Source organism: Erithacus rubecula, assembly GCF_903797595.1.
Source record: "Erithacus rubecula genome assembly, chromosome: 11".
Classification (NCBI taxonomy): domain Eukaryota; kingdom Metazoa; phylum Chordata; class Aves; order Passeriformes; family Muscicapidae; genus Erithacus; species Erithacus rubecula.
In genome coordinates, this window is record NC_136663.1 from 16,501,919 (window position 1) to 16,515,522 (window position 13,604).

The 13,604-nt window shown below is 38.5% G+C and overlaps 1 protein-coding gene across 4 annotated transcripts in view; it reads right to left on the reverse strand.

Moving 5' to 3' along the window:
• Positions 1–1,503: 1,503 nt before the first annotated feature.
• Positions 1,504–13,604, reverse strand: part of ACSL3 (acyl-CoA synthetase long chain family member 3) — a 50,431-nt gene continuing 38,330 nt past the window's right edge. For 3 of the 4 annotated variants that reach the window (XM_079315660.1, XM_079315659.1, XM_079315658.1), the window contains 4 exons: positions 13,292–13,483; positions 12,386–12,500; positions 7,821–7,978; positions 1,504–5,616 (listed from right to left, as the gene is read on the reverse strand). In XM_079315660.1, coding sequence (XP_079171786.1) covers positions 5,453–5,616; positions 7,821–7,978; positions 12,386–12,500; positions 13,292–13,483 — 629 coding nt within the window. In that variant the 3' untranslated portion in view covers positions 1,504–5,452. Of the gene's footprint in view, positions 5,617–7,820; positions 7,979–8,176; positions 8,369–12,385; positions 12,501–13,291; positions 13,484–13,604 lie in introns of all 4 variants that reach the window. The other variant, XR_013775528.1, reaches the window with a different exon arrangement.

Here is a 13,604-nt window from a genome sequence, read left to right on the forward strand (position 1 = left end):
AGTTTATTTTGCTATTAATAATTTCATATTTCAAAATGATGCTTCTTTCTCCCTTAACCTCTCTAGGAGTCTAAAGTACCAGAAACCCAATGGAAATTTACTTTGTGTAAGGAAACTTACTCAATGTAAGGATCTACATCAAAATCTCACCTTTTCAGAGGAATAAAGGTCATCAGCCACCATGCTCATTGCCAAACACTACTGTGATTGCACATCAGTGGGAAGCAATATCAACTTTTCCATTTAACTCTTACATTCATAAAGTTCTCTCTCAATTACCTGCAAATAATTACCAAAACACAAAGCAAACAACCTACCCAACCTTGCTACCAACAGAAGGCATTATTACTAGAAGTCTGATGAAAAACATCTTTTTGACATTTCATACATGACAAGCTGCACTATCCCTTTGGGTACCTGTGCTCCCAGGAAACTGAGTCCACCCAACAGGCAAGTAATACAATAAGTTTTTTTAAAATATTACTCACCTTATCAAGTGTTTGGGTACTCCCTTTACCTGCCCTCATGCCTGGATTATTTTGTAGACATGAAGAGCAACTCAAGTCTACAGTGTTTTTATTTGTATTTTTATTGTATCTGTTTTGGATCCCATGTGTCTCTAATAGCTACATTAACATATTTTTGATATGGTTCCATTTATCCTTCCTGAAATTAGTTGCTATAATAAATACCTATTATAACAGTTCTGAACTTGTTTATTTCTCTTTACTAAAGAGACCCCAACAGCATTTTGTTAGCTATAAATGTCTAACAGAAAAAGACAAAAAAAACAGTGTCAATGAATCATATTATCCTAAATGATTTGAGTAAGTGTTCAGTCTTAAAATCCCACAGTATTTTTGAAAGAAAAAAAATAAACACTACTTTGCATATAACTGAATCTAGAGGAAGCTGGACCATTCTCATGTCTGGTTAAAGAGATAAACAAAAATACCAGCTACACAGCAAGTGAGGTTTGATATTTTGTCAGCACTATGACCCTGAGCATTTGGGGAACCTGTAAAGAGAGACACAAAAAAGGCAAAAAGAGGCTTCTGTTGAGATGCCTCCAGGCTGGACTGCTACCAGCAATGGTTTGTGAGCTCGTAATCAAAACCTGAAATTTAATTGCTGAAGATCTCTTAAGAAGTCCAACTGCAAACATCTAGCATCTGACCCTTCAACACACAAACTTCAGGAGAACTACATGTTAAATACAAGTCCTAGCACACTTAGGAAAAAAAGTCATAAGTGTACAGTTTTAAATCTGGCATTACCCATAACCAGTGTTTTTAAAACCAGGTAAATGTAAGATCATATGCAAATAAAAATTGACCAAACACAATTAATCTTCCTGCCGTGAAAATCCAATCTAACCCAGAAATTCCTGCTCCTGCATGCACTCCAAAATGGTCACACATATTTGAAACATTTGACAATACTGAACACATTTCCCTATTATCAACTCTATACCACTGAAAAAACTGGATGTACAGGACCCAATGTGCGAAATTAATTTTATTTTTGAAACATGATATCCAATTACAAATAAATAATTCATACAATATAACTCAATTAGGATATACAATGTTCAGGCAGTTCATAGTAACAACCAAGATCACATTGAAAAATGAGTTTACATTAAATAACCCATTACAGCAATATACAATTGGTCATTCAATTAACATTTCAGCCTGGTCCAAGGTGTAGGCAAGTTGAAAATTGTTCCCCTCACCAGTAAAGAAACAGATGTACACAATTTTATATTAAGTCCAAAGTAGTTAATACACCACAGTAACAAAAATTAAAAATGCTGCATTGCATCACCTAAATGTAGTTTTAGTACAGAACAAAAAGTTGTGAATTTTAGCAGGACAATGGTTATTGCAAAGGAGTTTTATGTCCTATAGCAATTTCTGCATAAACTTAGGAGCTCACAGAGTGTTCCTAATGTATGGTTTTGGTTCCACACCTTCTCTGCACCCTGTCTGTACAGCAGTGGGTGTAGGTACCTGTTACATTCTTAGCTCCAGTCACACATTGTTTTTCACTCCCATTTCAGCAGAATCTTTCCCTGTTCAGCTACAGCTCCCCTCGGAGGTGTGCTCCTGCCTCTGAGACCTGCAGCAGCAGCACTCACACTGTCCTTTCTGACATGCAACTTCTGAATTCTCACCAATGCAGAAATGCTACACTCTGTAAAGAACACTTATATCTAGACTGAATGAGAGCCTAAAGTCCTGAAAGCTTTATAAAGAAATGTGGAACTTAAAGGATATTCACAGCATCCCTGGAATTTCTCAGTCAACCATTTTAATAATGAAATACATAGATTTTCACAAGAGAGTAAGTAGTTACAATTTTCAATGATTCAGAGACCTGGTAAGTTTTTATTTACAAAAGTTTTGTTAAAAATCCCCCCTTTGGGGGGCCTTTCAGGTGAGGTATATGCCCTGTGCTCTTAGTTTGAACTCAGATTGTTTAAAGTTACAGCTCTTTCCATTACAAAATCCCCCATGTGACAGAGACCACTCCTCCCAGTCACACACTTCTCAGTTCCTGTGCAGCTGCCCACTGCCTTTGGCACAGGCAGTGAATTCCAGCAGGTACTTTTGTTCTCGTTACACAGGGTGTGGGAAGACACACCAAAAAAACCCAAGAAAAAACAAAAAACAAACAAACAAACAAAAAAATACCCCAAACAAACAAACCAACCAAAGAAACTGGATGGGAATTCCCAGCAGTGCATCTCTGCAGGGCTGGAACAAACCCCTCCAAAGCTGTCCTTGTGCTCAGTAATGAGGAGCAGGAGCAGAGGGAGCCCCACACCTGAACTGCAGCCTGACTGAACATCCCAGCACAGCCACAGCACTGCCCAGCACAGCTGGCCTCAGAGGGACAGGAAATACTCACAAATCCAGCAGTAGTGGAGTCTGTCGTTTGCTATAAATCAAAAGGAAAAAAACCCATACTCATCAAAAAGATTTTTTTAAAAATCTATCTCCAGCGCTGAGACTAAACTTAATGAACTGCTTTGTTTTCGCATTCTGTAGAAGAAATAAATGTCCACAATGAATGTGATGCCTAATGAAAGAGGAACTATATATACCACATTCATTTTAAACATAAAAAAACCCCTGAATAGTAAAATCAAATGTACAGCTAGACAGCAACCCCATCTTGTGACTGGATTAGAAAAAGAAAATAAAAGTACTATTTCCAAACCATTTTTAAAGTTTCGTTTATGCAATTTCTCAAAAGGGGATTTAAACCCTTAGCAGAATAAAATACTAATGTCAGATTTTTTTTAACCAAACGCAGATTTATTTTCCTAAATCTGCTACACAATGCACCAATTGATATACATGGTTTTCAGCAATTTATTCATTTTCACTAAAAATCACAAAAATATTTGAACAATGTACAGTCTGTGCTGAGTTCTATTTAAGAACTTGCTGATGGAGCACAGACACAAATTTAAGTGTTAATAATGTCTAATACATGGTGTGACACTTCCCTACAGCCTTGGCAATTTTTCCATATTTTGATTCTTCAGTTATTTTTCAACATTTGCCTCATCTCTATTTGCCACAAGGTTTTCAGTTATGATCTGGATATCTAAAGGCAGTAATCTCAAAAATATGGTTCTGATTTACTTTTGTTGCTTCTATTTCCACTTGATTACTTACACCAAAATTTCCCAAATGTTAACAGTTTTTCATGGACAGCAGCAGGAAAAATCCATAATTAGCACAAAGCACCTCATCACTTCATCAGGGAACCTGCTTGATCATCTTCAATTCCTATGAAAATGTTTTTTATAATCAACGGAGAGCATTAATTTAAAAAAAATTCAGAGGTTTATAAAATGAGAATTTGTCCATCAAATACCTCCCAAAAGCTCATGTCACAAAGACAAGCAGCAGGAACTCCCTCTCCCAAACCAAGCTTCTGGCCCTCAGCATTGCTATGTGCTACCACAGCAGGGCACTAAGTGAGCATCAGGACCTTGAGTTTTAGTATTACAAGTAAACGGCACACACAAGAGTAATCTCCAAATTAAAGCCATTTTAGTATTAGCTTCATCACAAAGTTGACTGATGTATGCCTTTTCACATTCTCATGTAACCCTGATTATCCTTTCCAGAAATATTTTGAAAATAAAATTCACATCTGAAACAAATTTGAATATTCTCACTGGAGATGAAAAGAGCCCCCACATTTTTTCAAACAATATCCATGAATCTCTACTGAAACAGAAATTGAGACTTCTTCCCAAAGTAAGAATTAGGTGTAACAAACCAAGCAACATAAATAACTCTTGATGATAAATGCTTCAAATATCTGTTTTTAAAGCAAAAAGTACTACACAAAAGAACAGAGAATCAAAGGGAGATTTTTAATGGCACAAAGGGCAGCTAGGCACTGTGTGAACTGAGAACATAACTGTCATTATGACTTTAAAAATCCCCCCCAGGAAGATTTGGGTTGCAGCTAGGGCAGAGCAGGGGTCTTGCCAAACCTTCACAAACAACGAAAGAGCAAACCCACTGTAATGTCCAATTCTAATGAGAAAAGACAAAGGTTGCTACAGTCCCTTTGCTAAAAGGACACAGTCAAACTTGTAAAGTGTTAGGTGAAATTAATGAGAGTTCATATTAGCACTATGCAATTCAGCTCTGGATGAAATGGTCATGAGCTATTTAAAAAAGGAGTTTCTGTATCTGAGAGATTATTCTTAGGTTTAACTTCTGCTGTGTTAATAGCATTTTCTGTATTAAAGGAGCTTTAACTAACACCTGCAAGAGTACCTGCCTTGAGGCAGAACTGTGCCATGACCATCCTTTCACATCCAGATAAAAATAAAAGTAACCATTAGGCACATATTGAAGGTGTATTACACAAGCTGGAATGTCAAACATTTTCTCCCTCAGATTTACACAGAAAAATAGCACAGCAGCAAATAACCTGGTCCTCTGTTTAAAATTACCTTGTAACAAGCATTTTCAATGCACATAATGTCACAACATCAATACCTTCTTATCTTTAAATAATTAGGTAAAAAAGGCCCCCAGTATAACCATTTCTTATATAGCCAAGTCCTCTCTATATACATCCAAATTTTAAAGATACAAATAAAACATTATACAGGATTTATAAATGTTTAAAAACTTGAGGCTTCAGAATCATGGTTTCCCAAAAATACCTGGGAAAATCCACAGACTGACAAGGTAGCAGAGAAAACTGGAAAAAAAGGAGACAGACACAAGTTTGCTGCCATAACTTTTTACTAAACTTGCCAGTCATCACGGTGACGTCATTAGAAAGAACAGTTTAAGCTGGAAATGAGGAATGGTGGTTTTGAGTGTTGATCTCAAGTGCTGAGTCGAGACAGGCAATTCAAGTATTTCCTATTTGATCCAAGCTCACGGTAGCAGAGTGGTGCAGAGGATTACTTGACGTTTTTCCCGTACATTCGGTCAATGTCCGTCTGGTAGAACGCCGTGAGCTCTTTGCGCTTCAGCTTGAACGCGTCCGTCACCAGACCAGTCTCTGGGGTCCAGGGATCAGGGCTCAAACGGATCTTCACTGGGATCTCAAACTTCTCCAGGTTTGCTGCAAATAGAAATATTTTTAATGCAGAACCTAAATGTAACCATTTTCCTAAAGTTAAGCACAGAAGGGAAATCGTACTCTCAAAAAGCACGTGACCAAATGAAGAAGCGCTTCTCCAAGCCCCCATGGATGGTTTGACAACCTGTGGGGTCACAAGCAGAGTGACAGGACCCAACAGTACCTGTTGTCCAGTTTTTCCAGAAATACTAGAATAAAGCCCAAACAGTTGAGGTACCTGTGCAGCTCCCTAATTTCAAAAAAGCCTCACTGCATGGAAATGATAACATCAAAACAGACTCTGCTCTCCCAGCATCATGGTACTCATCACCTGGAGTGAAAATCTTAAAATCCATATTACTTAGCTTAGAAAAAATAGGGGAGTTTGTTTTTTCCTGATAATTCCCTTCATCAGTTTAGAACTATGTTCATATGGGAGCTCTTCCTGTACAGAAATAGAGCAGTGCTTTCTCCATGTTACACCTTCAGCACAAAACACTGTAGTTTGCAACAATTTCTGCTGTGGTTGCAGATGTGAGAAAAGAAAAACAAGTAACTAAGAAAAATAACCAACAGATAGCAATAATAAAAAAGAATCCTCTTTTCAAGTTGAATTTCAAAAATATACACAAATATATAATTATCATGTGCAACTTGACATTTTTAGATTTTCCTGTTCCTTTTTCTCCCTTTGGCATTAGATCACTAGATCATGTTTTTTGGAGATTTTTGCAATTTATCACTAAAACCCATAGTATTTAAAAGTAAAGCCTGTGATACCAAAGTGAAAACCAAAACCAAATATAAAATAATATCAAAATAATTGAATCAAATACTACCTTTCATTAACTTTTAGTAAGTATTTGATTCTCTTTAGAACAGCATTGCACAAAAAATGAAAGCAACTTTGTACATACTCTCCATCACAGCAGCTTCTGAGAATGACTTTGCCACATGCTCCATACAGTGAAGAAAATCAGACTAGAGAGGTGGGGCAAGGAAAGAGCAGCTGCAGTGTTGAGACTGCACTCATGGCAGGAGGGTGCTCCTGGGATGGGAGCTGGCAAATACCTCATCAGAGTTTAATATATTCACAAGAAATAGAGAGAAGAGATGAATATTAACAAGCAGAGATTGCTGGAAGCATGTAGGTATCCAGGGTAGAAAGGATGAGGACAAAGGGCAAAGAAGGACAGAAGGACATTGTGATACTGAGCAACTGCAAAACAGCAGCAAACATCCACTGCAGGAAAGTGTCAACAATTGAGTATAGAAAATTTTACACCCATGATGATAATTTTAAAAAGTCATTCTGTGCCCATAAATGACAGTGTTATGAAAAAAGCTCAGTGCCTAGAAATGGCCAAAAGCAAAACTAAGGCAGAAATTATTACAAAATATTCCTGCGCCACACTGCTTCATTCTGCCTGACAGACTATGGCCAATTAGCATGAAAAAGATACTGAGGGGGAAGAATAATCTGCAGTGACAGGATCACAACCAACTGGGACTGTTCACTGCCCCTCCCAGAGCAGAGCTCAGCAGAGTCAGCCTGAGCTGGCAGATGGAAGGCCTGGGACAAACAAAGCACTTCTTCACACCAACAGGCCAGCCTACAAACTCTCCACGAGATACTATGGACACTGATATGAATATCTGAGTAATTTTCATGTGTGGCTGGAAGAGTTAATGTAAGGAAAGGCTTCTGAAAATTACTAACTACAAAGATGCTGTTAGGTTTTGGAAATCCTTCAGATGCAAGTGGAAGGCAGCAGAGTCCCTGTCACCATGGGTTTATTTCAACTCTGCACTGGTATGTAGCATGTGAGACTGTCTGATACCTAATGCCTATTATGATTATGGATCTGTAATTGACCCACACTGGTTTTAGACAGCAGCAAGGCCAACAAGACACTACAAGACACTTAAAGACCAAACATAAACACATATATACAGAGAACTGTACTTGTAAAGCTTCCTTGTTTTCATATTCTTTCATCAGCTATTGGCCACAGTAAAAGAAGCTGCATGAAACAAAAGAACTAACCCAACTCATGTTTTATTGCTGGGGGCTTTTGTATGAAAATCTCACTTCATACAGGTTCAATGAAATATACACACTCAAGGAAATATTTTCAGGGCCTATGCTTATCTATTTCACAGACATTGCAGTCCACAAGATGGATGCCATCTACCCTGCCACTCACCTGCCATGGCAGCTTCAGCCAGCACCTTCAGAACCTCTTTTTCCATCTCAGGACTGTTACAGATCTCTTCCCAGGTTCCTTTAAATCCTTTTTTTCGGGCTAGTTCTGCGAGCTCCTTTTGATTTGGCACAACAAATCCAATGACATAAGAATGGAAACTGAGAAGCACAATGTACTTTAGTATGCATTTTGTCAAATAAACAACAGTTCAAAAATAACATTTCAAGTTGAGGGGTATACACTTCATACAGAGATTGCTCCTAACAGCTGGCTTTTGTTCACCTGATAATCTTCCTGAAATAGTACATGAGTTACCTCTGCTTGCTTAAAGACAAGTAGAAAGAGAAGCTACTTACCTTACAGCAAACTGGACTGCTTCAAGGTGTGCTGTCCATATGCATATTCCACTGTGTCCCATGCCCAAAGCTTTGGGAAGCAGTACCCACACGATGTCACTGCGCCCTGCCTCTCCTCATGCTTTGCAGCCCGGAATGGAGACTGGTGTGCGGCTTCCCTACCTCAGATTCCTCAACTGCAGAATCCAGTTACTGTAGAGGAGCAGAGGACTGCAGTGAAGAGGGGTTGGAGAGCAGTTGTGGAATGAGCATATGCACAACACATCTCAAAGGATTCCTGCTTCTGTAAGGGAAGTGACTTCTCTTTCTCTTTCAAGTGATTGTCCATACACTCACTCTACTGTTGGCATTTTTTGTCTGCTCCTGACATGCCCAGCACATAGGAAGCTGTGATCTCAAAGTCTTTGGGCCCTAAAGCACAAATTATTCTGAAACAGGTGCTCAAAGATTTTCAGATAGTGTAAAGTTCAGGTAAAATATGCACAGAACATCACACAACAGCTCAACAGATTCTAACAATGCAGATCACAGAGCCAGAGTTGAAAGTGATCTCAGAAGGGCTCCTGATCAATTCACCTGCCCTGAAGCAGGGTCAGATACATCTAACAGATGTTTGTCTACGTCTTTCTTAAACATCTGCAAGCACTAATGCCAATGTTTCATCATAGCACAGATAAGCTGCTGCTGATGGCAACTCCCAAATCTTCCTCTGTGCAGTTTACCTCACAATAGTCCCTCTCTTTTCCACAGAAGATATTTATTCATTCACAGATTTTCCTTGCCACCTTCTTAGTATTGCTTCCTTTCTTAGATGTATTTAGACACATCAGCAGTGTCCTTTCCTCCTAATTCATGCCATTAACACATCTCTGCCCAGACATTGCCATGGTCTCTTTTTTTCCTGAACTCTTTTCATGAGGTCCATCTCTTCAGATATGCTACATGTAGAACTCAGACCTTTAATCCTCATTAGAGCAAAGAGATCATTGTACATTTTGTAGGCAATATGCCTGATTATTCCCTTTACCTTCTTATAACAGCATGGCACATGTGGATTCATGTCAGACCTACAGAATTGCTACCAACTGGTGGTTCTCACCCTTAATGTCTGCAGTTTATTTAGCTGTCAGTATAATACACAACTCCTCTCTAAAAGTAATGCTATTTTCAAGCAGATCTCCATCTAGCCAAGCTTACTCTGAATTCTCATCCTATCCTCCACTGTGGCTTTGGTTCCCTTCCATTTTAAGTATCTACAGATTTATTAAATCTTTTCAACTCTTACCAGACAGACCATTAACACAAAACATGGAAACTTAACCCCAGCATGCAGATTACTGCAACTATATCCCTCAACAAGATAATTTTAAGATACTACCTCTAAATATGCTTTTGGTTACAGAACATTCCAATTTTCTCCTTTGTTACTGGTATGAATCATAATGGGCATCTGACAGGAGTTGAGAAGACTGCACCAGAGTCCATTACAAACACAGACTCCACTGGCAGCATCATCACAAGCTTTACCTGCCAGCTTGAAACCATTCTCATTTTTCTCTTCCTGAGAATGTATCACAGGATGATTTCAGATTAGTTTCATTATCTCTACTGCTTGCACCTCACCTTCTGCCTTTGCCTCTATCCCATTTTCCCCCATGTGCACTCATGATGTACTCTGTACTGAACCCTTGTAGCTTTGCTCCCTACTGTGTAGGTATTGTGTGTGAAGGCACCTGGGACACAAAGGACTCTGACACTTTCATCCCTGGCTCCTGTAGTCTTCTGACATGCTCAGGATCATGTCCAGCAATATCACCAGTGTCTCCAGGGATAAACAGCATATAGAAGTAATCAGTTGGGTAAGCATCAAGCTTTCTGTTCATCTAAAATTCAGCCCCTTGAGTAGAAGTGTACTTGTTCTGCATAAACAGGTTCATCCAGCTGTTTTTTCCTTGGAAAGAACACCTTGCAGCTCACAGTTCCTGGTACATGTAGTCTTTCATTCTGTGCCACAAAGTTAAATCTTCACTTGTTGCTGTTCAAATGTTAAGGCAATGTTTTGTCTTGAGAGGTATCCTGAAGGTCCATCTTCCCTCTCGCCAATCTTTTGTATTTGGCACCTTTGTCTTGGAAGTGATTTTCACAGGAAATTTTCAGACTCTGGTCTTCAAGACCTTCTTAGTCATCTCTTCCATGATGAAAGATTCTGTCAAAACATCTGTCCTACACTAGGAAGCCTCACTCTCTTGCTGTGCTTATGATTCTACCCAAGTACAGTTCTCAGACCTATGGTCAGAAACATATTTAGTGGCACTACACACAGATACCACTGTTTCTATTCTGTGAAGTCTGCTCCTTACCTCCTTGAGATTACTGAGGACTCCATCAGGTTTTTTGCCACGTTTGCTCATTCCTCAGGTAACTGAGCTACTTGTTTTCTTGAGGTGAAGCTTGAAACCCACTTAATGTGTCTTGGATGGGTGAAGTATTGATAAAGCAGGAGTCCCTTCTGACAGAGCTCTAATCACTACTCCTTTAAGCAAATGTTTTTATTCCTTATCTCACTTATTTTGTATGAAGTCAATACACCTTTGAAGTAGAAATATCACGCAAACAATTCTGATTCCCTACTATCATGTTAAGAGGAGCTTTGCACCCTAAAATCTAAGGAATCTAAGGGCTCCTCCTGCACACAAGATCACCCAGGCAAAGTATAAGGAGAGACAGGATCTAAGAAATGTCACAAGCACTGTTACAAAACCTCTCTGAGCTCAGACTGCTGAGGTGAGCACATGCCCACAATGAAATGTGCATATGGACAATCATTCAGGGATTCTATTACATGGCTACTCATGCCACATTACACACATAACAGTATTAAGAAAAAGTAGAGCAGGAACAGAAAAACCAATCTGGAACGTCTTGTCTTGTTTGTCCTTGGTCTGGACTCTTGTTTGTAAATTACCTTTAAAAATTGTTCATAGGTTTTCCTGGTTTTAAGGAATGGCCTATCAGAGTCAATTGTCTGGCTGGCAAGTGCATTTTAGCATCCAGTGTTATATTGACATGGAAAAATTAACACAACAATTTGGTAACACAAGTCCAATAGTGAAATGCAATCCTGGAAAAGAAATTAAATGTAGGAAGCTCTTTCTCCACAGATTACAGAGGGTGCCTCAGGCAGTCAAAGCAAGCAAATGTGAGACTAACTCAGTGAGTCCAAACCACAAATAAAGCTTAATAGCATGATAATTTTCTCAGCAGTGGCAGGCCCAATGCCAGCCTACTGTTCCAAAACTGTCAAAACTGCAGTTACAAAATGACTACAGAAACCCCCCAAAATTACAGAGAACCAGGTGAACAAACCAAAAGTGAATTGTTTTGTTTATTACTACTGAGCAATTCTCTGGTATGCTTATCCTGGCTTCTTTCAAAGTAAAAAGGGGTGTTTAGGGACATAGTGGGAATAAGAAAATTTCTGATCATTCAGAAGCTCCAAAATAACTTCTCAAACATCAATGTCAAATATCAACAGGAAACAAAGACCATCTGAAGTATATTGATATGTGTAAGGGCTAAGAAACACTAGAAATAGAAATTTAAGGCATGTTTGAGCCCTTATCATCTCATTTATTAGTACACTTACAAAGCAAAGAGAAATGATGTTTGATTGTCATTAATGTGTGTTTCCACAGTGTTTAGAGTATGTTTTTTCTTAAGCTTCAAGGTGGTGTACAATAGGAGTAAAGAAAAGCAACCTTAATTCACAAGCCACCTACTGGGCCATTTGTGGTTTTTTACCCCACATGCCTCTGAAGTACCACAGCACTTCCTCTGAACGACAAATCACAACTAAACACAGCAAGGAACAAGGTGTCCTAGGGATTCGAAAGGTAACAATCTCCAAAGTGCTTGAGTGATGTCTGTAATTAATGCAATAGAGATCAGCTGCTTTTCAGATGAGGGAAGGGGGAATGTAAGACTCATTATTGGTATTTTCTGATAAATTATGGCAACGAATGAGAAAGGAAAAATAACAATGGATTTCAGATCTTTTAGTTTTGATACGAGTGTTATTCCATTCTAATGTAAGTAAAATCCTTTTTTTAACTGATTAAAGAAATTCTACGCATTAAGTGGCAAAAAATTTTGCTTATGGCTTCAAGAGGACAAAGAACAGAGCAGTAACAAATTATCAGCTGCTCTTACCTGCTTGCATATGCACAAATATTATCCACCAGTGGGAGATTCTTCAGAGCTGCTTCTACTTTGCCAAGAGAAACATATTCTCCTGCCTGCAGTTTTACAAGGTCCTTTTTGCGATCTACCAAGGAAGAAAGGAATTAAAGGAATTAAGTGTTAATTACAGAACAGAAAACCTTTAAGCATTGATTTTCAGTTCTTCTGAAATGCATATTTAAATATACAAACTGACTCATGTTTGGTCAATGTACCAGAAACCTTTAATGTCAGGTTTTCAGAGTGCATTTTATCAGTCTTTCCCAACAAAATGAGGGACATTACAATTCCATGCATTTTCTGCCTTCAGAACAGCATTTCCTATATGACAGCACCATCATGTGCATGGAAGACAAGCAGGACTATGCAAAAGCCACTCCTAGCCAGGAGCATATATTTTGTGCTGTCTGGCCAGACCCACAGGGCAGGATATGCACCATTTGGTGACATTATGTTATTCATTTCAGGCTAAATTCATACTTAAAGAGCAACTGTTTACCTTTTACTTGAAAAACAACTATAAGAACCAAAAATTACGCCCAAATTACTTGATGTTATTGTACACAACCTTACAAAATTAAACAATATAAGGCAACTTACCTTTATCTTAACTTATATTTAACTCTCCAGTTATGACCCAGTCTCACTGATTTAGGGAGTCAGTGTTAAGATTGTTTCAAAATGAACCAAAAATCAGCTTCTAAACCCACAAACAAGTTTACATTAACATATCAGAATTTCCCTTGGATACATGGGAAGGCTTTAGATTGCATGACAAGATATGGAGGTTTTTTTTTCATTAGTGTATCTCACAGCCCTGAAAAATGTGTGTGCATATGAATATATATACACATTTACCTGAATTTATTAACTCACCAATGATTTTTAGACATCCATCATGATGAAACTCTCCAATGTCTCCAGTATGAAGCCACCTCTGCCCATTCTCATCAACAGTGAAATCTTTTCTGGTTCGTGCTTCATTTTTGTAATAGCCCACAGTCACATTCTGCCCTCCAATAAGGATCTCACCTCTAGGATATGGTTTATCAGTGTTGTAATACCCACCTAAAAGGATGGGAAGTTTTATTAATTTTATGAGAATGAAAACATATTCCAAGGCAAAAATTTGTGCCATCCTTCTGGCAATATTAAGTAATGTGCTTTATCAGTTTCACAGAGGCTCAAA